Source organism: Lepidochelys olivacea (assembly GCF_965140295.1).
Source record: "Lepidochelys olivacea isolate rLepOli2 genome assembly, chromosome: 17".
Taxonomy (NCBI): domain Eukaryota; kingdom Metazoa; phylum Chordata; order Testudines; family Cheloniidae; genus Lepidochelys; species Lepidochelys olivacea.
In genome coordinates, this window is record NC_140427.1 from 17,958,058 (window position 1) to 17,984,298 (window position 26,241).

At 39.8% G+C, this 26,241-nt stretch overlaps 1 protein-coding gene across 3 annotated transcripts in view; it reads right to left on the reverse strand.

Annotated features, from left to right (window-relative positions):
* RABEP1 (rabaptin, RAB GTPase binding effector protein 1) overlaps nt 1-26,241 on the reverse strand; it is a 75,895-nt gene that overhangs the window by 26,546 nt on the left and 23,108 nt on the right. The window contains exons 2-8 of one of the 3 annotated variants that reach the window (XM_084651352.1): nt 25,017-25,145; nt 21,393-21,596; nt 17,719-17,879; nt 9,689-9,808; nt 8,904-8,960; nt 1,751-1,886; nt 492-670 (exon numbers count right to left, since the gene is read on the reverse strand). In XM_084651352.1, coding sequence (XP_084507478.1) covers nt 492-670; nt 1,751-1,886; nt 8,904-8,960; nt 9,689-9,808; nt 17,719-17,879; nt 21,393-21,596; nt 25,017-25,145 — 986 coding nt within the window. The remainder of the gene's footprint in view (nt 1-491; nt 671-1,750; nt 1,887-8,903; nt 8,961-9,688; nt 9,809-17,718; nt 17,880-21,392; nt 21,597-25,016; nt 25,146-26,241) is intronic. The other 2 variants (XM_084651354.1, XM_084651353.1) reach the window with 2 other exon arrangements.

A 26,241-nucleotide genomic window follows, 5' to 3' on the forward strand; every position in this document is an offset into this window, starting at 1 on the left:
TTTTTTTTTAAAATTGTGACCTTGAAGCACACACAAAATCCTTAGCATAAGAAAATTTAACATTTCTTTCAAGTTGCACTTGCAACAAAGTTCTTTTAATTTATTCATGGTCCAATCACTGTTTAGAAAAAATAAAAGGCAGTCAAAACTTGCCATTCCAATTTCCTTGACACAGTCCTTGGATACTGGAGGTGACTTCCAAGCTTAATCTCTAGCCACTCTTAAATTTCCATGTAATGAACTTGGCGGCACTGCCATACAACTTTACCCCTATACTGGTATGTCAGTATTTATGTATCAGTTTTTCAGAAACTTAAACAGAACCTTTTAATAATTTCTTAGAAGGTATAACTAATATATTTTACAAAGCACAGCCTAAATTAAGAGCCAAAATGATGTGTTCTCCTGTCCAAAGATCGTATATTTAATAACTATTATACCATATTAGCTCAACAATGTCACACTATAAACAAAGTGAAGACACAAGAAACCTGATCCTTCTTTTTCAGTTCTTCAACTTGTCGGAGCTGTTCAGAGGTCAGAACGATTTCCATCCGTTGCATGTCCCTCATCAACAAACGCTGAGACTCCAAGAACTGGTCATTGGCCTTCTGCCAGGTATGTTTCAACTGGTTATGCTGTTGTCGCTCTTGGTCTAACAGATGGCAGACTATTCCGGAAGCAAAAAGAGTTATTCTTAAGTGGATTGTAACGGTAGACCATTTTACTTTTTCTCTAAACAGTCTTATGAATTAAAGTAACTGTAAGGACTCTATGCAAAAAAAAAAGTTAATCTGTGTTTAATAATTGAAACATATGAGGTTTTCTTAAGTCCCAAGAGTTCATAGGGTTAGAGCAGAGGTGGGCAAACTATGGCCCGGGACCGTCCTGCCTGGCCTTTGAGCTCCTGGCCGAGGCGGCTATCCCCTGGTCCTTTCCCTGCTGTCCCCCCTCCCCTGCAGCCTCAGCTCGCCGTGCTGCCAGCGCTCTGGGCAGCCGGTCAGCACAGCTGCCAGTCCTGGTGCTCTGAGCGGCATGGTAAGGGGGAGAGGGTCCCAGGAGGGGGTGGTCAGGGGATAAGGAGCAAGGGGGGTTGGATGGGTCGGAGGTTCTGAGGGGGGCAGTCAGGGGGTGGGTAGTGGGAGGGGGCCAGGCTGTTTGGGGAGGCACAGCCTTCTCTACCCGGCCCTCCATACAGTTTCAGAACCCTGATGTGGCCCTCAGACCAAAAAGTTTGCCCACCCCTGGGTTAGAGGCATGAGTTACTGACAATAATATTCTTAACTAGGACACATTATTTCAATGCAAATGTGCATGTAAGCATACATCCTCCTCTCCCATTACTCATAAAACTCTGACATAAGAGTGTATGCTAATTAGAGATGGGATCATGTCCTTCTGTGTTTCAACAACGCTTGGCATACTGTGTTACTAGAAACACATATTACTATTACTAATAATTCTACCCAGGGATACCAGAAAAATCAGGATTACAATGAGAGCAAAGGCTGTGATACCATCAGAACTTAGTACAAGTTCAACACGTTCTTTGGTGAAAATAAGTGGATCACCCTCTGAAAATATATGTAACAGGACTAGAATCATTTGTTGGGTAGAAACTTCAAATGCCTTAGTATTTAAAATATCTGGTCAGTAAGCCAAATTAAACCAAGAGAAAAAGTTTTGTCTACATTGTCTTCCAATTCTTTAGCATAGGCAAAAGTCAGACTGACTGCTGTTATGTAGTTACCTTCATGAAGTTCTTTCCGTAATTTCTCAGCATCTTCTTGCAAGACTGATTTCTGAGTATTCAGAACAGCCACATACATCTCCAAATCTGTCCGACATGACTTCTCAGCTTCCAGGTAATGGTTCAGTTCTTTAACCTGAGGAAGGTAAGTGAAAGGGGGGAACCCATACAAATTTAGGGTTACAATTATACAGATTTCGTTTTTGTTATATATATTACTGTACTGACTGTTGTGATTATGTGTAGCTGATGAGCTCAACTTTATTTATAGGAATAACAAATAACTGATGATCTATTGTGCAAGGACAATACATATTTAGATCATTATGTAAATTATTTCCTCATTTATGTTCACAGTACATAAGTATATAGGTTTCAGAGTAGCAGCTGTGTTAGTCTGTATCCGCAAAAAGAACAGGAGTACTTGTGGCACCTTAGAGATTAACACATTTATTAGCACATAAGCTTTCGTGGGCTACAGCCCACTTCATCGGCTACATAGAATGGAACATATAGTAAGATATATACACACACACACACACACACACACACACACACACACACAGAGAGAAGGTGGAAGTTGCCATACAAACTGTAAGAGGCTAATTAATTAAGATGAGCTATTATCAGCAGGAGAAAAAAAAAACTTTTGTAGTGATAATCAAGATGGCCCATTTAGACAGTTTGACAAGAAGGTGTGAGGATACTTAACATAGGGAAATAGATTCAATATGTGTAATAACCCAGCCACTCCCAGTCTCTATCCAAACCCAAGTTAATGGTATCTAGTTTGCATATTAATTCAAGCTCAGCAGTTTCTCATTGGAGTTTGCATTCGGTCCCAAGGCCAAGCATTGTCCATAGCTACAGTTGTAGTGGCAAAGTTACCATCTGGCAATAATTCTTCCAGAACAGCTGAAATTCAAAAAAGGGGACAAGTTCTCTGAACGTATTTTGAAATAAAAATAACAATAGCTAAAAGGTTCTCGAGTAAAGAATAAAATGGTCAGACACAGATGAATATAATTTGTTGGGGAAGAGTCAACACGGTTTTTGTAAAGGGAAATCATGACTCACCAATCTACTAGAATTCTTTGAGGGGGTCAACAAGCATGCAGACAAGGGGGATCCAGTGAATATAGTGTACTTAGATTTTCAGAAAGCCTTTGACAAGGTCCCTCACCAAAGGCTCTTAAGTAAAGTAAATTGTCATGGGATAAGAGGGAAGGTCCTCTCATGGACTGGTAACTGGTTAAAAGATAGGAAACAAATGGTAGGAATAAATGGCCAGTTTGGAGAAAGATAAATAGTGGTGTCCCCCAGGGGTCTGTACTGGGGGCCCAGTCCTATTAAACATATTCATAAATGATCTGGAAAAAGGGGTAAACAGTGAATGGCAAAATTTGCAGATGATACAAAACTACTCAAGATAGTTAAGTCAAGTCCCAAGCAGACTGTAAGGAGCTACAAAAGGATCTCACAAAACTGGGTGACTGGGCAACAAAATGGCAGATGAAATTCAATGTTGATAAATGCAAAGGAATGCACATTGGAAAACATAATCCCAACTATACATATAGAATGATGGGGTCTAAATTAGCTGTTACCACTCAAGAAAGATCTTAGAGTCATTGTGGATAGTTCTCTGAAAACATCGCCCCTCATTCTCAGCACTGAGTGGCGATCAGCAGGTTATCTCAAGTGCTTATATACGAACACACAAAGCCTTGGAAACAAGCAGGGAGAACTGGAGGTCCTGGTGATGTCAAGGAATTATGACATGATTGGAATAACAGAGACTTGGTGGGATAACTCACATGACTGGAGTACTGTCATGGATGGTTATAAACTGTTCAGGAAGGACAGGCAGGGCAGAAAAGGTGGGGGAGTAGCACTGTATGTAAGGGAGCAGTATGACTGCTCAGAGCTCCGGTACGAAACTGCAGAAAAACCTGAGTGTCTCTGGATTAAGTTTAGAAGTGTGAGCAACAAGAGTGATGTAGTGGTGGGAGTCTGCTATAGACCACCGGACCAGGGGGATGAGACTTTCTTCCGGCAGCTCGCAGAAGCTACTAGATCGCACGCCCTGATTCTCATGGGTGACTTTAATTTTTCTGATATCTGCTGGGAGAGCAATACAGCGGTGCATAGACAATCCAGGAAGTTTTTGGAAAGCGTAGGGGACAATTTCCTGGTGCAAGTGCTAGAGGAGCCAACTAGGGGGGGAGCTTTTCTTGACCTCACAAACCGGGAAGAATTAGTGGGGAAAGCAAAAGTGGATGGGAAACTGGGAGGCAGTGACCATGAGTTGGTTGAGTTCAGGATCCTGACACAGGGAAGAAAGGTAAGCAGCAGGATACGGACCCTGGACTTCAGGAAAGCAGACTTCAACTCCCTCAGGGAACAGATGGGTAGGATCCCCTGGGGGGACTAACATGAAGGGGAAAGGAGTCCAGGAGAGCTGGCTGTATTTCAAGGAATCCCTGTTGAGGTTACAGGGACAAACCATCCCGATGTGTCGAAAGAATAGTAAATATGGCAGGCGACCAGCTTGGCTTAATGGTGAAATCCTAGCAGATCTTAAACATAAAAAAGAAGCTTACAAGAAGTGGAAGGTTGGAAATATGACCAGGGAAGAGTATAAAAATATTGCTCGGGCATGTAGGAATGAAATCAGGAGGGCCAAATCGCACCTGGGGCTGCAGCTAGCGAGAGATGTCAAGAGTAACAAGAAGGGTTTCTTCAGGTATGTTGGCAACAAGAAGAAAGCCAAGGAAAGTGTGGGCCCCTTAATGAAGGAGGGAGGCAACCTAGTGACAGAGGATGTGGAAAAAGCTAATGTACTCAATGCTTTTTTTGCCTCTGTCTTCACGAACAAGGTCAGCTCCCAGACTGCTGCGCTGGGCATCACAACATGGGGAATAGATGGCCAGCCCTCTGTGGAGAAAGAGGTGGTTAGGGACTATTTAGAAAAGCTGGACGTGCATAAGTCCATGGGGCCAGATGAGTTGCATCCGAGAGTGCTAAAGGAATTGGCGGCTGTGATTGCAGAGCCATTGGCCATTATCTTTGAAAACTCGTGGCGAACAGGGGAAGTCCCAGATGACTGGAAAAAGACTAATGTAGTGCCAATCTTTAAAAAAGGGAAGAAGGAGGATCCTGGGAACTACAGGCCAGTCAGCCTCACCTCAGTCCCTGGAAAAATCATGGAGCAGGTCCTCAAAGAATCAATCCTGAAGCACTTACATGAGAGGAAGGTGATCAGGAACAGTCAGCATGGATTCACCAAGGGAAGGCCATGCCTGACTAATCTAATCGCCTTCTATGATGAGATTACTGGTTCTGTGGATGAAGGGAAAGCAGTGGATGTATTGTTTCTTGACTTTAGCAAAGCTTTTGACACGGTCTCCCACAGTATTCTTGTCAGCAAGTTACAGAAGTATGGGCTGGATGAATGCACTATAAGGTGGGTAGAAAGTTGGCTAGGTTATCGGGCTCAACGGGTAGTGATCAATGGCTCCATGTCTAGTTGGAAGCCGGTGTCAAGTGGAGTGCCCCAGGGGTCGGTCCTGGGGCCGGTTTTGTTCAATATCTTCATAAATGATCTGGAGGATGGTGTGGATTGCACTCTCAGCAAATTTGCGGATGATACTAAACTGGAAAGAGTGGTAGATACGCTGGAGGGCAGGGATAGGATACAGAGGGACCTAGACAAATTGGAGGATTGGGCCAAAAGAAACCTGATGAGGTTCAATAAGGATAAGTGCAGGGTCCTGCACTTAGGACGGAAGAACCCAATGCACAGCTACAGACTAGGGACCGAATGGCTAGGCAGCAGTTCTGTGGAAAAGGACCTAGGGGTGACAGTGGACGAGAAGCTGGATGAGAGTCAACAGTGTGCCCTTGTTGCCAAGAAGGCCAATGGCATTTTGGGATGTATAAGTAGGGGCATAGCGAGCAGATCGAGGGACGTGATCGTCCCCCTCTATTCGACATTGGTGAGGCCTCATCTGGAGTACTGTGTCCAGTTTTGGGCCCCACACTACAAGAAGGATGTGAATAAATTGGAGAGAGTCCAGCGAAGGGCAACAAAAATGATTAGAGGTCTGGAACACATGACATATGAGGAGAGGCTGAGGGAACTGGGATTGTTTAGTCTGCAGAAGAGAAGAATGAGGGGGGATTTGATAGCTGCTTTCAACTACCTGGGAGGTGGTTCCAGAGAGGATGGTTCTAGACTATTCTCAGTGGTAGAAGAGGACAGGACAAGGAGTAATGGTCTCAAGTTGCAGTGGGGGAGGTTTAGGTTGGATATTAGGAAAAACTTTTTCACTAGGAGGGTGGTGAAACACTGGAATGCATTACCTAGGGAGGTGGTGGAATCTCCTTCCTTAGAAGTTTTTAAGGTCAGGCTTGACAAAGCCCTGGCTGGGATGATTTAATTGGGGATTGGTCCTGCTTTGAGCAGGGGGTTGGACTAGATGACCTCCTGAGGTCCCTTCCAACCCTGATATTCTACGATTCTATGAATGTCCAGCAGCAGTCATAAAAGAGAACAGAATGTTGGGAATCATTAAGAAAGGCATAGATAATAAGACAGAAAATATCATATTGCCTCTATATAAATCCATGCTACACCCACATCTTGAATACTGCATGCAGATGTGGTCATCCCATCTCAAAAAAATTGGAATTGGAAAAGGTTCAGAAAAGGGCAACAAAAATTATTAGGGGTATGGAATGTCTTCCATAGAAGGAGTGATTAAGAAGACTGGGACTTTTCAGCTTGGAAAAGAAATGACTAAGGGAGGGAGATATGACAGAGGTCTATAAAATCATAACTGGTGTGGAGAAAGTAAATAAGGAAGTGTTATTTACTCCTCCTCATAACACAAGAACTAGGGGTCACCAAATAAAAATTAACAGGGCAGCAGGTTTAAAACAAACAAAAGGAAGTATTTTTTCACACAATGCCCAGTCAACCTGTGGAACTCCTTGCCAGAGGATGTTGTGAAGGACGAGACTATAACAGGGTTCAAAAAAGAACTAGATAAGTTCATGGAAGATAGGTCCATCAATGGCTATTAGCCAGGATGGGCAGAGATGATGCCCCATGCCTCTGTTTACCAGAATCATAGAATCATAGAATATCAGGGTTGGAAGGGACCTCAGGAGGTCATCTAGTCCAACCCCCTGCTCAAAAGCAGGATCCATCCCCAATTAAATCAGAAGCTGGGAATGGGCGACAGGGGATAGATCACTTGATGATTACCTGTTCTGTTCATTCCCTCTGGGGCACTTGCCATTGGCCACTGTCGGAAGACAGGGTACTGGGCTAGACGGACCTTTGGTCTGACCTAGTATTGCCCTTCTTATGTTCTCTGCTATGGCATATGAGAAGGGTCTCATGGTCACTTAGTCTGTGCCTCCAGACCCATCCCACAACCTACAAAATAGGGAAAAATTTGTATTTCCCTAACTCACAGAACGTGTTATATTAATATAGGTGGAATATATGGGTCAAAGGTGTTAATATAACCCAGTCATTTTTTAACATTAAACAGTGTTAAGCAAGGTTCCGGGTCTGGTATACAGTTTGCTTAGTACCATGACATATACACTATTAAAATAATAAATTATTACAACTGGAGTTTAAATTCTTCAGGATTTGCAAGGCAAGCAGATACCAAGGGTGGGACCATATGTAAAAAGTACCTAAGAATGGCAGGCAATGAACTAAGCAGTCATAATTCTTTGATTTCTTATGAAAACTATAGCATCCTAACATAACATGAAATCAAAAGCTACCAGACAACTCTGGAGGGGCTCCCAGGAGCTTACCCCTACCGTCCACAACATTAGAGGTAACATCATGACATGACATGGAAGTTGTGACAGATGGCCAGAAGTACAGTTCCAAGATCATCTTCTTGCTGCAACATACCATAAATGTTGGGACCACATTCTCTCACAATCGGATGCAAATAACTCCCACTGACTTTGGTACGGGTTACTCATTCTGTGGGGTGGGAAATAGAACCCCTAGAAGATTGACATGGGGAGGGGTAGAAAAACAGGAGACAGAGATTGCTCTCACTGATTGACCCCTGCTTGAAAAGCATTCAAATTTGGGAAAACTGCTGTGTTAGCTCCCAGATAGATTTGAGGGCCTTCAACAGGCCAAAAAACCAAAACCAAACAATCACTCGTTATATACCATCTGCCAAGGCTCAGGCCAACCTAGAGCCTAAATAATACTTTGTACTTTATGAACAACAGAAATAGTTGAAATTGAAACTAAAACTTCAACATATTTGTGAGGCAGGTAAATGGAGTCAAGGGATCAAAGAGTCAAAGAAGTATGTCTGGCAAGGACTTACTCTGCTAGGCAAGACAAACTGCAATCCTTCCTGATGGTGCAAGAAGGATGACTGAAACATCCAATACGAGAACTTAAGGTACACAAAATGATGGAGCTGAACGTCGGCATTAATGGTGTCAACTATCACCTCTTTTGGTGGGAAATACTTTACAAAATGAAGCCCATCATAAAAAAAAAAAACAGTTACAAGTTTTACAAAATTCAGGTTCGTGTACCTATTTTGTGGGTATCCCACTGATTCCTGTAACACTGATGAAGCTGCTACCAAAATTGCTCATCCTGAACAATGTAGATGATCAATTGTGTTTAGACAGAAGCTACTGAATACTTGTAAGAGAACAGGATGAAAAGAATAACTCCAGATGCTACTATCATAATCTTTATGAAGGAAGTCCTGACTATCTTGGAAAACAAGAATTTATAAGAGGGAGAGGAATGGATTCACATTTCCCCTGACTTCAGTCTAGCAATGCAAATCAAATGTGAGGCTCTAAGGGAAAAAGCAGAATCTTATGCCCAGACAAAATCTGGGCTATGAAAAAAAAATCATTTTCTGGATACGAAGCCTGTAAACTGGAAAGAATCCGTGAGGAACATGAGGAAGAGAAACACAAATCACTGATGAGTATGGTCTCCCAGTCAGACTGGTGTGCTTTTTCCCCCTCTTCAAGAAAAAAAAGATGTATATTGTTCTGTATTTGAGGGACATCCATTATCCTTTTAAATGAATATATACTGTAAGTTTGCAAGGCAGGCTAATACTTTACTTACCTTTCTTGTAGCTCCTGAATACTCTGGATCTTTTGGGAATTTCAGTATATTTGATTTCTAAGATGGAAAAACAAATGCTTCAATTGCCACTTTCCCCTCCCCATAAACAGTAGACAAAATGCAGCTAATCTGTGGCAATATAGTGCTCATTTCTTTATTCCCTTTGTTTGATTTTTTTTTTTTTTTTTTTAAGAAAGTTGGGTTAAACAGTCTTCTAGCCTAATGGATGGAGCAAAAATTCTGGATACGTAAAACTTTATAGAAAAAATGCTAGGAGTTGCTGCGAAGAGATCAATGTAAGATGTAAAAAAAATTCTGCAGATAATGCCTTACTTTTATATATAGGATAAGAAAGTAAATCTAGCAACCTCTGGAGGGGAAGTCCTAGTTCTAGAAGATTAAAAACACTACCGAATACAAAACTTCCTTTGTGGCTTTAAATGGCCTATAATGTAGTGACACCTAATTGCTTGAGAGGACAGACTATATCCACCTGTATGGAGCTTAATTACTGATATTTCTGATAATCTAAACTACATGAGCTCAGGTTTAAGCATGAATATTTTTTACATGTTATCAGATCCTCAAAATAGAAACACAAATTAATATGTATAGTCTAGAATATTTTATTTGCAAGACAAGGGTATTGTGCATTTCCCACTTCACATTACATCCTTATTTGTGTATCTGCCACAAAGTTTGCAATCAATTGTGTGTATCAATAAAACAGCCATAATGGAAGATGCACATTCTCTCTGCAGCTATAGAGTAAAATTTCACCTCACCTTTGAAGCCTCCAGTTCTTTTATCTTTTCTTCAGCTTCTGTTAGTTTTTCCTTTAAAACTGCAATCTCTTTCTCCATAGGCATCACGACTGAACGAAGCTTCTCAGCATCCTCTTGGGCCTGAAATCAGTTCGTAATGTGTTATGCAACATATTACTTTGCAACAAAAACAGTCTTCTTCCACAAGAGAAATGAACAAAACCAATACGCCAAAAATCAAACCACACTTCTGTTTACAATACTTGTTATATAACTATATATTTAGCTAGTCCCAAGTGTTCTCTAGGACAAAATACAATTTATCCCATTTGTTGAAAGCAATGTAATTGTACATCCATGGATGAATTTGGCCATGTGTCTGCTTTTACAGGAGAAAGCTAGTACATCTTTCCCCTGCCTAACTAGAATGATCATAAGTTTTAAAACGTGTACATAGAGTTATTCTGTATTTAAAAAGCATAGCCTTTTCACCAAGATGATGCTAGGTAGAATACAGAGAGAAAGAGAGATCATGCAATTGCAACACAAAGTTAGTTACTGACTATTGGTTTACTGACTCTTGAAGTTCAAAAGGCACAGGTAACATATAGTAATACCGTATAACTGTTTCATGGGCTTGGGAAGGCTACTTTTAGATTTCAAGAATTATTGATAAAGCATCAAGCAATTTTCAGTGTTACCACACTACGTATTTCAAAATTGTACAAAACAAAGCTGTCAAAAACATGGCTTTTTTTCAGTTAGTGCTGAAAAAGTTAAAAAATTGGATGAGAGGATGAGAAAAGACTCATGAGAAAGCAGAAAGAAGAGGAAAAAGAGAGCCAGGTAAAAAAATAGTAAGAATTAAAATAGGACAATGCAGTAAGTACTCAAATTCAGAAGTATGTAGGTTGGAAGCTGGCCTTGATATCCCAACATCTTATGTGCCCCGACATTCTTTCAAGTGCGTACTGGAGCTTTTCCAAGTTACAAAGTGACTGCTCCAGCAGAATCAGCAGCAATTATAAAATGGAATTCTTCAGACTCAAAAATTCATAAGTAACAATATAGAGTTATTGTTTAAGCTACAAAAAAGGAAAAAAAAATCTAGATGCACCATTTATTTTGGTTTCAGAGTAACAGCCGTGTTAGTCTGTATTCGCAAAAAGAAAAGGAGTACTTGTGGCACCTTAGAGACTAACCAATTTATTAGAGCATAAGCTTTCGTGAGCTACAGCTCACTTCATCAGCTGTAGCTCACGAAAGCTTATGTTCTAATAAATTGGTTAGTCTCTAAGGTGCCACAAGTACTCCTTTTCATTTATTTTGGGTTTCTGTTTATGGATTGGAGGGTTGGAACCTCATTTTTTCCTCTAGCTTCTGTTGGAGGCGGTTGGCATAAGGATAAATGAAAACTGCACTTCAAAAGAAAAGCTTCAAAGAGAACATTTTATGTAGCAGTAGATGCCAAGGCAGCACTACCATGGACGAAATTCCTGTTTTCTGGTCCATTTGTTGACAAACACTTGTTCTGAACACAACTGCAAGTTATAAAAATAGCGAATGAAATATCCTAATTTTTTAAAATATGTTTTGGCATGTTCTCTTTTGAAAGAAAATTCCAATTTCTTCAGGCTTCACTCATTTCTAATGCACCTCGCCACTGCCATTTCTGCCGGTCTAAAACAGACTAAAACAACCAAAAAAAAGCCCCCAAAAACCTGCAAGAATGAGAAACCACCCCCACAAAAACATAGTAAATTCACTGCCTATAAGGAGAAACTAGCAATATGTAGCAGATATGCCTCACCGGCACCCAGTCAGCCTAGCAATAAAGTTCCTCAAACACCAGGAGCAGGAGTTGAAACTCCAAAGTTTCAATGAATAAAGTTGCTGAACATTTCTCTCAACTGTACTGTTCAGTGGATCTGAAACCCTCATAGCTGCTCACTATGGCCTATATTAAGAGACAATCTATATTTTTTCAGGACTTTAATAAGTTCTTTAACATCTCTTTTCCAAATACTACTAGCATATCCAACAGCCTTTCATTACAAGTTTTAATTTCTCATGGCTGAGTCCTGAACACAAAGTAAAGGACAATTTTAATCTCTGCTAATGTACCTGATGAGTTCAGTGGAAGAGAAAGGGAGGTCAGCAAAGGTAAAACTGGACTGTTCAGCAGCAATCAAGTGGAAAGATGGAAAGTGATATGTAAATTTCAATGGGATTGATTTTGCTAGAGTTTTTCCCTTCTCTGTGGTTAGAAGCAAGCATTTAGGCTCAGATTTAAAGTGTGCGTAAGATACATATAAAGGTCAGTTCAACACTAACACTGAGTTGTGCATTCCAGGATCGTCTAACCTGCTTGGTCATTGGTCTTCTTGTCAATCTCACATCTGCAACTACTATAAACGGAGGCAAAGCCTAATCCTGGGTGTTCTAGAGAAAGTTGAAGGTCCTACTTAATTCTTATTAAAAATACAGTACCTAACCTGTGGAAGAAGTTTGCTCTCAGGGATTACATTCTGTTCTTCTGCATTTATTAGACACCACAAGAAAGAATGCTTTGCAAGGCTCATACAAGTAGAACTTCACAGAGTTTAAGGCCTGAAGGGACCATTAGATCATCTAGTCTGACCTTCCGTACAAAACAGGTCATTAAATTTCACCCAACTATCTTTGTATTGAGCCCAATAACTTGTGCTGCTACAGCAAATCAGTCTTGATTTGAGGACATGGAGACATGAAAAATCCACCATTTCCCTTGACAGTTTGTTAAAAATTTGTGCCTAATTTCTAACGTGAATTTCACTTCAGCTTCCAACCACTGGTTTTTATTATACTTTTCTCCGCTAGACTGAAGAACCCATTAGTACCTGGTATCTTCTCCCCAAAGGAGTATTTTTAAACTGTAATCAAGCCACCACTCGATCTTCATTTTGGTAAGCTGAACAGACTGAGCTCTTTAAGTCTCCCACTACCAGGCATTCTTTCCAGCCCTTGAATCATTGTGGTTTTTTTCTCGACCATCTCAAATTTTTCAACATCTTTTAAAAAGTGTGGATATCAGAACTGGATACAGTATTCCAATATTGGTCTCATCAATGCCATAGACATATGTATATGCCACAGCATTGCACTAGGATCTCACGTTCAGTTGCCATGACACCCAATTTCTTTCCAGAGTGTCTGCTTTCCAGGATACAGTCTACCATTCTCTCTAGGTAAGGCCTACATTCCTTGTTCCTGATTAATAACTTTGCATGTGGCTGTATAAACACATTTTATTTGAATGGGTCCAGTTTACCAAGTGATCCATGTTGTTCTGTATGACTGTTCCATCTTCATCATTATCATTCCACCAATCTTTATCTTTATTTATTTTACCAGCAATGATTTTACACTGACTTCCAGATCACTGATGAAACGTTGGGCCTAGTACTGATTTTACACATAATGTAAAATAATGGAAAAGCTGGTATGGGATTCAGTTAATTTAAAAAAAATTAAGGGTGGAATATAATTAATACCAGTGAAGTTTGTTGGAATGGTCCTTTGTTTGTCCACACTGAATATAAACCACAGTCATGATCACGGGTACTTAGGCAACCATGAATTTACAGTTCAGTGATGGATTCATCTTTATCTGTCATAATGAGGTCCAAACCAGAGTTACCTCATGTTGGTGCAATGTGTGTGTGTTAGAAAATGTATACTTTTTAGAAACTCTAATTATGTTTCACTACTAACTGTATGAGACTTCCAGCATGTCTCCAAAACGGAAGTCCCCCATACCACCACAAATTTTTCTTTCCACACATTACAGACAAATTCTGAAGGAGTAACCCATCTTGTTCTCCAGTTTGATTCGGTGGTCTGTAGCAGATCCCCACCAGCGTCCCCTACGGGGTTTTATTAGTTAGCACTTTGATCCCTATGCATTCATAATCCTATGGTTCTGAGTTAGTAATGACTCAGAAACAGGTAACAGTGTCTCTAATGTAGAGTACCAAGCCCTCAATTTTTTTTTTAAATCCACTCTATCCTTCCTACCCACATTATAACAAGTGACCCCGAACTGAGCACCGCTACTGAAAATCTCCGATCTGTGGTGCAGGGACACACCGACACCTGAAGTGGAGCACCCAAAGGGACACACATCTAGAAGAATCCTCGTGACAACATAAGGTGAGTAACTTCCTCTTTTGAACATTTTAATCATGCACGTTATCCCAGCAGGTTTCGGTAATGTAAATTACATCAAAATTTCTTCATGATAATTTTTGAATTCCCATGCTTGTTACTCAGACTCTTAGTGCTGGTATATAAGCAACTGAAAAATTTCTTCTCTTCACATTCTTTGCCACATCCGTTCAATTTATCTGCAACACGCCGAGTTTGAATCACACCAACTGTACTTCAGATGCTGAATAAGCAAGGTGAGATGATAATCTTAGGAAAAAAGACCCTGTGGTGAAATCTCCCACTCACTTAAATGGTCCCAAAATTTCACCCCAGGCTTTTTATGCAAATCTATTTAAGAGAAGAAAAATAATGAACCCTTCCAAATTTCTGACAGTGTGAATTATTTCTAATACTCCCCCCCCCCCCCGAAAAAAAAGTTTTCCCATCAGATATCACTACTTTTTTTTAAAAAAGAGAAAAGTTTGAAAGACCTCACACAAACAAAAGGGAATAGGAAAATATATCTGTGTTTACCTGAAAATTTCCTTTAGAGTAATGAAGTCCACAGATCCATTGCAATTGGCACTTAAACCTATTTACAGCTTGGGGCAGAAGACCTGTCAGGCACTGGCAGCAGGGGAATGCCCCACTTTCTGAAATTCCCTCCAGCTGAGAACTTCCACAGCAAAGTTCACACATATTTACGTTTCTACATTACAGACTGTGTTAACTATACTTTGAAGGGGTGGGGAAGAAAACAACTTCCTCTACTGCAAAGCATGGTAAATGCTACTCCTTGGATGTCAATTTCCATCTCTATTCTAGATGACTGCTTATCTCCAAAGTGAGCTGGATCCGTGGATCCTATTTATAGTAAGGAAAATTTTCAGGTAAGCACAGATTTTTCCCATTCTTCTTTAAGCTAAAGTCTTCAGAACCATTACAAGAGGATTTTCATAGTAGTGTGCCCCAAGCATGGGAAGCAGGATTATCCTTTAAATATGGACATCCAAAAGGAAGTAGAATATCTTCTCCATCCCTGCCTGGGCACAAAGGCATGGAGAAGACCCTCTGCCAAAAGAAAGTAAGTGCTACTGGATAAATTTAGATGACCCATAGGCAGAATTTGGTTAACTTATGGCCATCCAAGACATCTCAATAGGGGAGACATGACTACTCTGCCATGAGATTTTTCAGAGCTCCTAAGGACTGGTCTTGAATATTTAACCAGAATATTTCTTGAATTTACGTAGGGAATGAATGCCTACGTGTCTTAATTCAAAGTAGAATACTGGGGCCCATTAGTGAGGGCTCACAACTTCAAATTAAAACAAAACAAAAAGCTTAACTGATTGGAGATAGTAGCTATTGGGAGGCCTGTTCTAATGCATAGGAAGAATGACAATACTTCCCACAAGAGTTTAATCTGTGTAGCACTCTAAGGAGCAGAATGAGATTCCCAGGTTGTGCTTTAGGGCCTGAAAAATGGTTGGAATTTGGTTCATGCCCTATGGAAGTGTTTAATGATGTGATCTGTACAAAATTTGTGTTTCTTGAACATGCTGAGAATTTATATTACAGAGACTTGACCACAACAAAGCCCTCCTGGAGAACTCCAGGCTATGTTTCACTGGTTTTACGTTGCAGTTAAAACTATGGACTTTACACGAGACAGTTGAATAAGTTATATCATTTGACTGCTTTTTGGGGGTTCATGAGAATAATATTAACTTCATCCAAGAATTAATTTTAAAACCTATCTGATCCTGGTTTGAAGATTTGACTCACAATAGAAGACCTCTGTGAGAAAAAGACAACAAAAGATCTAATTCTAGGTTAACCTAGTCTGAGTACCATAACCACTTTGGCCAGAAAGGCAAAGAGTATCACCACTGCTCGCTCATTCCTATCTTTTGTACTGCCTGGGAAGCGGTGAAAAAGGTGGGCAGACATAGCAGGGACTTTTGCCAGTTTTGATATGCGTCATTCACTGCCTTACATCCTAGGTCCTGACATTGCAGGACATTTTATTTACTGTTTCCAGAAGACAAAAGAGGTTGATCATAAGCCTACCAAACTGACTTGTGAGGGAATGAGATATTTCTGGGTGTAGGAGCCACACTACTAACCTGACTTTTGCAATGTAAGTCTTGGTCTTCATCTCCCCATTGGTGGGCACTTCATACAGAGAGAGGAAACTTTGCTCCACACAGGAAGAAAGGATTTCTCTCTGGGATAGGACTGATTGTGTTCTACTCAGTTATTATGAAAATCTTATCAGACATGTTGATTGACTCAACCAGAACAGGTCTGCTATCCAGGGAAGAAGCAGTGGTCCAAATGAATCATTACATTCCAGCTGGTGGACGCTATGCTCTTTTTCTGGCACCATTCCCTGAACTAAATTAGGAAAATCCCTAAAACAAACCAGCTGTGGGAGCAGAAAATATACCATCAGAGCTACTTCTCTGACAGCGAATGAAAGAGGATGAGGTGTGGAAGGCGATACGCAGGATTACTGGATAATACATACTCTAGACCATTAAAGCATGCCTATGTCGGAGATCAGAATTCCCAAAAGGCTCCAGTAAGATTTAGATTTTTCTTTCAGAGATACCACTTGTTTTATATTAGGGCAATCATCTTCTGTTAACATTCTTCTGAGATAAAACCTTGTGTACTTGATTCATCCTCCACCCAGGCCAATGACCGACTTCCCTAGTACCATGTGTCTGTGTTTGTCCTGAATCCATGATATTTCAGGTTTCAGAGTAGCAGCCGTGTTAGTCTGTATTCGCAAAAAGAAAAGGAGTACTTGCGGCACCTTAGAGACTAACCAATTTATTTGAGCATAAGCTTTCATGAGCTACAGCTCACTTCATCGGATGCATAAAAGTGGAAAATGCAGTGAGGATATTTTTATACACACAGACCATGAAAAAAATGGGTGTTTATCACTTCAGAAGGTTTTCTCTTCCCCCACCCCACTCTCCTGCTGGTAATAGCCTATCTAAAGGTTTCAGAGTAGCAGCCATGTTAGTCTGTATTCGCAAAAAGAAAAGGAGTACTTGTGGCACCTTAGAGACTAACCAATTTATTTGAGCATGCTCAAATAAATTGGTTAGTCTCTAAGGTGCCACAAGTACTCCTTTTCTTTTAGCCTATCTAAAGTGATCACTCTCAGTGATGCCATTTTTCCTCATCTCTGCTTGCTTTAAACATAAAACTGCTATCAACGGAGGAAAAATATTACCGTCTGACTCTCACAGGCATTCAAAGTAAGGATAAAGTGGCAGATTTCCTGTTATGCAAATCTTATCTTATATTTGATTTAGAAAAGAGTAACTAATACGATAGGCAATGCTATTTAAAACAAGATTAATCTAATCTTTAAAAGACACCTTGAAGTCTGGCACCTTTGGTCATTCCCAGCAGAGGTTTATAGAATATATTTTAAGATTCCAAATCACTGATGTATGACAAAGACTAAATCTATTTATTATCTGAAACAATATATTTGAAAAAACAAAACAGTTCTGAGTTTACTTATTGGACTACAGTTTTTTGTGAAGATTTCCACAGAATCTAATGCAAGGACTCCCCCATATCTTAAAATTCCCCAAGCAGATTTCCAGTAGTCCCAGTTGCAAGTTCAGGGCTGAGAATAAAATAGTAATACTTTGCATGAACGACTGCAGAATCAGGTTTTATTGACTTCAATGGGAACAAATAAGTAAGTGTTTGCAGGACTAGGCCTTACTGCTCTTTCTAAAGTATATCTAATTACTCTGAAACAGTAGAAACATTTTCATTAACAGCGGTCTACTACCTCACTTTACATTTAGAGATTTATTTCAGCATACCTTTTTCATTTCATTTTCTAGATTTTCCTCTTCTTGACCTTCAGATAGCCTCCTTCTCAACTCTGCTATTTCCCTTTCAACGTTTTCCCGGTATTGGCCCCACTGAGCTCGCTCTTGCTCCAGCCTGTGATGAAACTGGAGCTCATAGTCACGAACAGTTTCTACGAAGCAATGTTACAGAAACTTTCATTATCAGTGTAAGTTATAAAGTGTAAGACAACAAATTATGCAGTTTCTAAGAAAGTCTTTATCTTACATTCAGAATTTAGAATGTTTGTGCAAAGCTTGCTGTTTGCATTGTGCAATCCTTTCAATTCTATGTGACATTCAAGGCTATATCTTTTTCATTTTTTGTCTTCTCCCTGTTCCCCAGTACCTGTATTATAGATACAACCCTTCTGGCTGAGGACTGTCTGAAACTCCACTTACAGGACTGGCCAAAAGCATCACTATGGAGTGATTCAAATGATTCTCTCCCCCCCCACAGAGGCTGAGCACACTGTCTTTGCAGTATTGCAACCTCATGAAGAGCAGGGAGATCTAGAAATAAGCTACATCTTGTACATGTATCTTGAGATATGTCACGTTATAGACTTGACTTTGTCCTCAGAGCGTGTTAGATTCCATTCCCGGAAATGTTTACAGGGACACAAAAACATGAATCAACAGAACTTCTGAATCTTTGCAGATCATACAGGATTCTGCTAGTGAAAGAAAAAAAATCAGTAAAACTACAGAATTTTTACCACTATTTAAACAGGTCTACAGGCAACTTCCTATCATCCTAAAATTTAATATAGAATTCAGGATTTTGTTTTTGGCTTTTTGTTTTTGTTTTTAAATAAAATAAGTAAACTGTCCATATTTTAAAAGGATCTCTATTCTGAGAAAAAAAAAAGTCCGACAATGATCTTCTAAAACAAAATTATCACGTAAAGAAAAATTTTACAAGATATATCTATTTTAAAATAACTAACTATTTAAGGGCCTCTAAACTGGGCACAAGCAATCCAAGACAGCAACGGTAGTATTTAGTTTGCCCTATGACATGCTATATGCTTCTGTAGTTTGCATTGGAGACCTGTCATACCTTTTAGTTGATCACATTGAACAAAGAACTAACCACAACTGCAATGAACTGCACCTTGCCAAGAAAGCTACCAGTAACTCAACAGATCCAAAGGAACTAAAATTTAGTCTCTATTAACATCACTAATTTAAATAGCCTCCTATATTCATGCCAAGAGTCACATTGCTCAAATATGCTATTTCTATTTTGATTTACAAAATCTACCCACAGCAATCTAAACACTATGCAAATAACCAAAATTCCCTTAAATAAAAGGAACAACAAAAATTACTTCCACATCCCCAAAACACAGAAAAGACTAAACCTTCTCAGGTAACTCTGCTTGTCTATTTAGACTGTAAATTATTCAAAGCAGGTAATATCTGTATGTATGGCACCTAACACAATGGAGCCTTGATCTTGGTTGGGATTCTAGGGTCTTCTATAATAGTCTAGTTCAGTGTTCTCAACCTTTCCAGACTATTGTGCCCCTTTCGAGAGTCTGATTTGTCTTGAGTACCCCAAGTTTCACCTCACTTGAAAACTACTTGCTTACAAAATCAGACATAAAAATACAGTTTGACACTTGAGCCTGTGTTTCACTTGTGAGCCCTGTCTAAACCCCAAGCCCCACTCCCCAAGGCTGAAGCACGTAACTTAGCTTCTCAGGGCCCATTGTGGTGTGGGGGCCCAGGCAACTGCCCTGCTTGCTACCCCCTAACACCGGTCCTGCATTTGCAACACACCTAAACCCGCTGCAACCCCCAGGTTGAGAAATACCCATCTAGATGAGATGAGTACCCCTGGAATATCTCTGCATACTTTCAGGGGTAACTGTACCCCTGGTTGAGAACCACTGGTCTAGTTCTGTTATTTGTGTATTAACAAGCCAAATTATGTTTACTTGCCAACTGTGACAAGGTGTATCGATCCTCTCTGCTCCCTATAGCAGGCATTGGAGCCCTGACACTCTCTGCTCAGGGAAAGTCCACTCAGACCACGCTACCAACAAGACAGTCCTCCACAGGCCTGCAGGAAATACTGATCAATCAAGAGCCAGCAGTCCAGTTAAGAAGGCTTGCCTACTTGTCATCAGTGGCAGAACTGGGGAAGACTGGAAGAGAGGAAAAGCTTCTCAGTGTTAACCCAGGAGGTCAGGGCCTTGCCTTCAAGTGCTACAACAAAGTGCTTGCATGTGAGGTTTTCTTTCTTTAATTAAAGGCACAGAGAGCCAAATCCTTTGTTTGTTATTTCACTGTTGAAAGATTATGCCAAGCTTACTGCATGGGTACCCTGGTCTAGGCAGGCAGCCACAACGTTCAGACTAAAGTAGTGAATGCCTACTGCACCAGACTGATCCTACGAGGCGGTGTTGCAGAGCAGCCCCACCTGCCACACCAAAATACATGAAAAGCTGTATTCTCTAGAGTAAATATGTAACGAGGCAGGTTTCTGCAATACCTATAACCAACAGGTGAGACTCAGACTACTGTGATTACTTTGTGTACTCCTAGCAAAAATAGTTATCACAATAGCGGTTATGTCCTAAATTACTGTGTGTATATTCCTCCTTACAGGTAGTTGCTATCAAGAGTAAATCAGTGAGTGTGCAGCATGCTAGAATGTGATCTATATGAACTACTCTATATTGTTGCAGGAGAAAAAAGAAAGTATGACGACATATTTAGACACAAGACATGGGAAGAGCCAATGTGATGACAATGGAGGGACATTTAAATGTTTGGCAAAGTCACTTTGCATGCCAAAGCAGAGACTCAAGTCATCCTGAAGCTGCTGTCAGACTAACCAGGTTACATATACCATTACTTGTCTTTGTGAAGGAGGAATGGCTATAATCTCAGTCTCTGAAGAATGGTCCGTACCTGCTACGAATTTCCCAGTCCGTATTGCAAGAGTTCATATTGCAGTATTAAGTGAAAAAAGAACCAAGCTGCCTTTGACAATGTTGGAATTGGTCAGCTAAAAACTGAAATCACCATTCTGCTTAATGTAACTTCCAAGGCACAAACTGCACATTCTGTACAGCAGTGGTTCTCGGCCTTTCCAGACTACTGTTCTCCTTTCAGGACTCTGGGCACGCAAGACAAATCAAAGTAGATTCTCTGCTTTGGCATGCAACTCACTTACAAAAATCAGACATAAAAATATCACAGCACACTATTACTGAAAAATGCTTAATTTCTCATTTTTACCATAAAATTATAAAATAAATCAATTGGAATATACTGTACTTACATTTCAGTGTGATACTTGAGCCTCTATTTCGCTTGTGAGCCTGGTCTGAAGCCCAAGCCCTACTGCTCAGGGCTGAAGCAAGTAACTTAGCTTCGAAGGGCCTCCTGTGGCCCCAGGCAACTGCCCTGCTTGCAACCCCCATAAATCTGCCCCACAACCCCCAGGTTGAGAAACACCCATCTAGATGAGTTAAGTAAACCCTGGAAGATGTCTGCCTACCCCCAGGGGTACATGTACCCCTGGCTGAGAACTACTGCTGTACAGCATCAAGCACAATAACATCACCTATTAAATATGGTACTTTACCTTGCTGTAACTGCAGTAGTTAGCTAGCTTCCTCTGACCTTACCTTTCATAATTGCTTGGAGTGAAGCGACTTCTTCTTGCCACTGCCTCTTCACCTCATCAATAGCTTCCTGCTTCGTATTCTCAGATACTGTAGCTATGGCTTTGATGTTCTCCATTTCAGCCTGGGCTTCCAATAGTTGTGTCCGCAGATGTCCTAGATCATCTTGTGCTGCTTGCAGTACTGCATTTTGCCTTTTCAGGTCCTCTGAAATCAAGTATTATTTCCATTTAATTTTGTAAATAAATTCAGTTTGAAGTGCAGCTCTATCTGCTACAACAGAAATTGATGCTTTAGTAATGGAAAACAAGAGAATCTGAAGTTTAAAACTTTACCCATGATAGCTAAAGAAAATCTTTCAGTAACATTCCAGAGTTCTCTGTTCCTCAAGTTCCTTTTTTATTTGTTTCTCATTCATGCAGTGTAGAGACTGAAGACACTACTACAAAGCAGACATCACCTATCAATCAATATGCCAATTAAGCTAATTGGACTTTTAAACTACTTCACTGTCATGTAACTCACATTCTGGGAATACTTGCTGGGAAGTATACATACTGGGAATGAGCATGATCTGGAAGTCAGAGGACAGGACTGAAGTCAGGAAGATTGCTTGGTTCTGCTACCAACTTGCTTTGTAACCTTGGATATGTCACTTACATAAACTGAAATACAGAAGTTATCTGTAAAAGAGGGACACTACCTTACTGCCTCATGGGAGCTTTAGGAGATGCTTACACTTTGTATAGCACTTTGTGATCCTCTTATTATGGGCACTACAGAATTGCAAAGTATTATTACCTGGACGCCAATTATGCTTCAACCATGGAATCTACAGAAAAATTGACCCTTTATCACAAATGTGCTAAGAATCTAAGCTTACATTAAAAACACGCTTCTCATCCTTATAGTTACAAATATAACTTTCAACTATAACAGAGCATAAACAAATTATGTGTCATCTTCCAGACAGACAACCTGAAACAATAACTCTGCAAGATGTAAGTTATACCATTCATCTCATTGGAGGATTAAGTCTGAATCCTAAAGATAAGAATTTTTATGTCAAGCATTAACTGTTTCACTATGATAATTTTAGCAGAAGCGTGCAGCTAGTGTGCTGATCCCACAATACCAAACTGCTTCCCGTGCTTCTCCAGTGCAAAAAGGCTCACCGTACCCAACTGCTAGAACTGACATTTCCCCTTCCCACTCCTGATACTTTCTATGATGCAGCTGAGGTGTGGTCAGTACAAAAAAAAATCTGGCATACTGAAAACTGCAGATGTTAAAAAAAAAAAGTATAAAATGAGCTGAATAGCAAAACAGACACAGAGGACTTCTTGCTGACATTATTTGTTTTCATACTTAATTCATAAAAACCTCAGATTTTATTTAAAGGAAGCTGTTGCAGAAACCTGCTATGCCAAACTGCCACAGCATCCAAGGAATTTGCTACAAAATGCTTCCTGTGTTCTGCAAAGTACAAGGCACCTTGACTATTACTATTATGACTTCCTTTCTCCAATAACGTTTGTGTAGTTATTTCCAGCTTTTATGGCAATATTTAGTTTATCAGACTTGTTTATAGTTCTACTGCCTTCAATCAATCCTTCTGTTTTTTCTTTCAGACCTCATAATACTCTAGTCTCAACCCCTGCTCTATTTAAACAAAAACTCTTTAAATTACTAAATTCCTGACCTTGCATGCTTTATGGAAATGTCTTATGGAACTGTGTATTTCACATAAAAAAAAGCACACTAAAAATATTTTAAGTGCCCATTTTGTATTCCTAAATGTAATGTATACAACATTGTAGTCTGCTGCAAAAATATTTTCTTCAAGAGATACTGCAATGATGACAAGCTAATAAAACAAGTTAAATATCAGTTTACACTTTGGGCTTGTGTTCACTGAACATGACAATACAGCCTTAAGGAGTCATGTTAAGTGATGTGATGTTAAACATGGCTTTGTAGTCAGTGTAGAGAGGGACACCAAGTCACATTCACAGAGTTTAAGGCCAGACGGGACAATGAGATCATTTAGTCTGACCTCCTATACATCACAGGCCACCATCACCTAAGTGAAGAAAATGCCAAGAGGAAAAGTGATTTCTAACTATTTTAGTTTGGAGAGGGAGGTTGCTGTTGCTGACCACAGTCCAGCAGTGTCTTGTCTTTAATTTTCATTTCCCTTGTCCCAATAGCTAGAAAAACACTCTGTGCTCTGGTCTTCAGTATGTCAGCTGTACATGCGTATGAGAGCAGAAAAATAAGCAAGTTGTAGTTTTAATGCAATTTTTCTTGGCTTTACTTTCTTTTATATTTTTAGGACAAGAAAGCTGTTAGGATTAAAGGAGTTAGTAGATCAACCGTGCACTTAAATAGAAGATAGCTGCTTTTCTCCATTCTTCTACAGCAGGTACATGAGCTAGTGGGGTTCACATTTTCCTTAAAGAGTGTTATGAAAAATAAATACTTTTAGCTGTCAAATTCAAGCTATGTAAGTTTGGCTGCTTACATTACAATTAATCAGACCGATCAATCATTCAAGATTGAAAATACAATTATGTACTATGTAATAAGCTGACCACAACTGACAGAACACATGGAAAATGTCTCTTTAAGAGTTCCTGTTAGTTACTGGTCTAATAGGATGAAAACACTTTTTCTCCGGTAGGTTTGTATTAACTTAGTGGTTTGCAAACTGTGGTCCGTGAAGCATTTAATGGTGGTCACTGGAAAGCTGGCAGGTCACATGGTGCTAGGCACCATCTTCCTGCTTCCAGCTACTGCTTCTACTGTAGTCAAGAGCCTAAATGCCTATAAAAATAGCTGGAAAGAAGAAGGAACCAGCCTGTCTCCACTAGTGGTCATTGCTGTAAAAGCAGAACAGTGGCAACGACCAGAGCCATCAGCAGAAGCTTAAAATCAAACAATTTCCTATGATTCCTTCCATATAAGCAATTACTGTAATTGCCCCCAGGATATTACACAATTGTGAATTGGAGGGGGTGGTGTCCAGAAGATGCTATCACAATGTGGTCTATGCTATGTGAGTTTGAGAACCCACACATTATTTTAAAAAGCAGAATACTGTGGAATTTTATGTGCATTTCAAGATGGATTTGCTGACTCCTATCAGTTTGTGTATATACTTTAAAGTCAAACAAATTACATCTTTCTTTCTTTTTCACCTTACGTTCACTCTCAGTTTCAAGATTTCTACATAAAAGGAGAACAGTTGTGTGATAATTACAGAAAACAAAATCTTCATAAATTAGATTACAAAGAAAGGTGGCTGATACATTCTGAAACTTTAATTATGGAACCAGATAATTGTTAGGGTTTTTCTCTTTGCCTCTTTATATTGGCCTTTAAAAAAGTTTGGCAGGAAAACTCACATTTTCTGTTGGCTAATAAGAGACTTTAACAGTGTCTTACCACCTGTCAACCAGGATATCCCACCAACCGACTGCCAACGCAAGAAAACCTTTGCTTTTTAAACCCTACTTCTTTAAAAAAAAAAAGTTAGCACTACTAAGATTGTTCTCTAACCAGGGACTATTCAAGGCTTAGCATAAAAATACGCTTTACATTGAATTCAGAGAACCTAGAACTTACCTTCCTTAGCCAAGTATAACTCTTTAAATTTGGCCCTCTTTTGATTAAACTCTTGCTCAAGCTGCTGCTTTGTGCGCAGAAATTCTGCATTGACTTTTTCCAATTCTGCTAGCCGTTGCAGAAGAGCAGCTAGAACAAAAACGAAAAAGTAAGGTATGTCACTAACAATTAGGGAATCCCACACAATCACATGTTGCAACTTTAAGATTTAGGGTTTATTATTTTAAAATATATTTTTCTCTCATTAGCTCAAGTGTTATCCAATGACAAGTCAGAGGTTTTTAGTTTTTTTGGGGTTTTTTTAAAACCAGCAAGAGTCAGCAGTTCTACTCATTACAACAGTGAGTTCTGGCATGCATCAACTGCAGCTAGGAATAACTCTTCGGGTTGACTCTTGAGTCATCCTGAATCCTTCTTGAAAGGAGAATTCACTACATACAAGGAAGGGACAAGTAACAAGAACTATGTTAAGTAATTGTATTACCACCAGGGATTTTATTCTGACATTATTAGGGAATCTGGTTGTATTCTTACTTTCTCTCTGCACACACACCCTCACTCCTGTGTATGAAGTCACAAAGCACTTATTTCAGAGTAACAGCCGTGTTAGTCTGTATTCGCAAAAAGAAAAGGAGTACTTGTGGCACCTTAGAGACTAACCAATTTATTAGAGCATAAGCTTTCGTGAGCTACAGCTCACTTCATCAGATGCATATCGTGGAAACTGCAGCAGACTTTATATATACACAGACTTTATATATACATTGGTTCATATTCTCTGTGTATATATAAAGTCTGCTGCAGTTTCCACGATATGCATCTGATGAAGTGAGCTGTAGCTCACGAAAGCTTATGCTCTAATAAATTGGTTAGTCTCTAAGGTGCCACAAGTACTCCTTTTCTTAAAGCACTTATTACTTATCAAGGGTTAAAATTAAAATAGGTTACTGGCTATGAGTTTAGTAACTAGTGAAGGAAAACTGTAGCCTGTATACAACAGTTACCTAAATCAGGTACTAAATGAAAAGGTGAAACCCATCCCTCAACCATGTCATACTCTTCCCTGTCTCCACTGCTTCCTCCCTGCTAGAGCAGAGTTTGGTGATCCTCAGAGCATTTATTAAATGGAATGCAGAGAAATGACCACTCATGGGGCAATTTCTCCTTATTTCAAGCTGCCTCTACTGCCTTAAGATAGCTAAAAATACATTAAGTACTTTCTAAA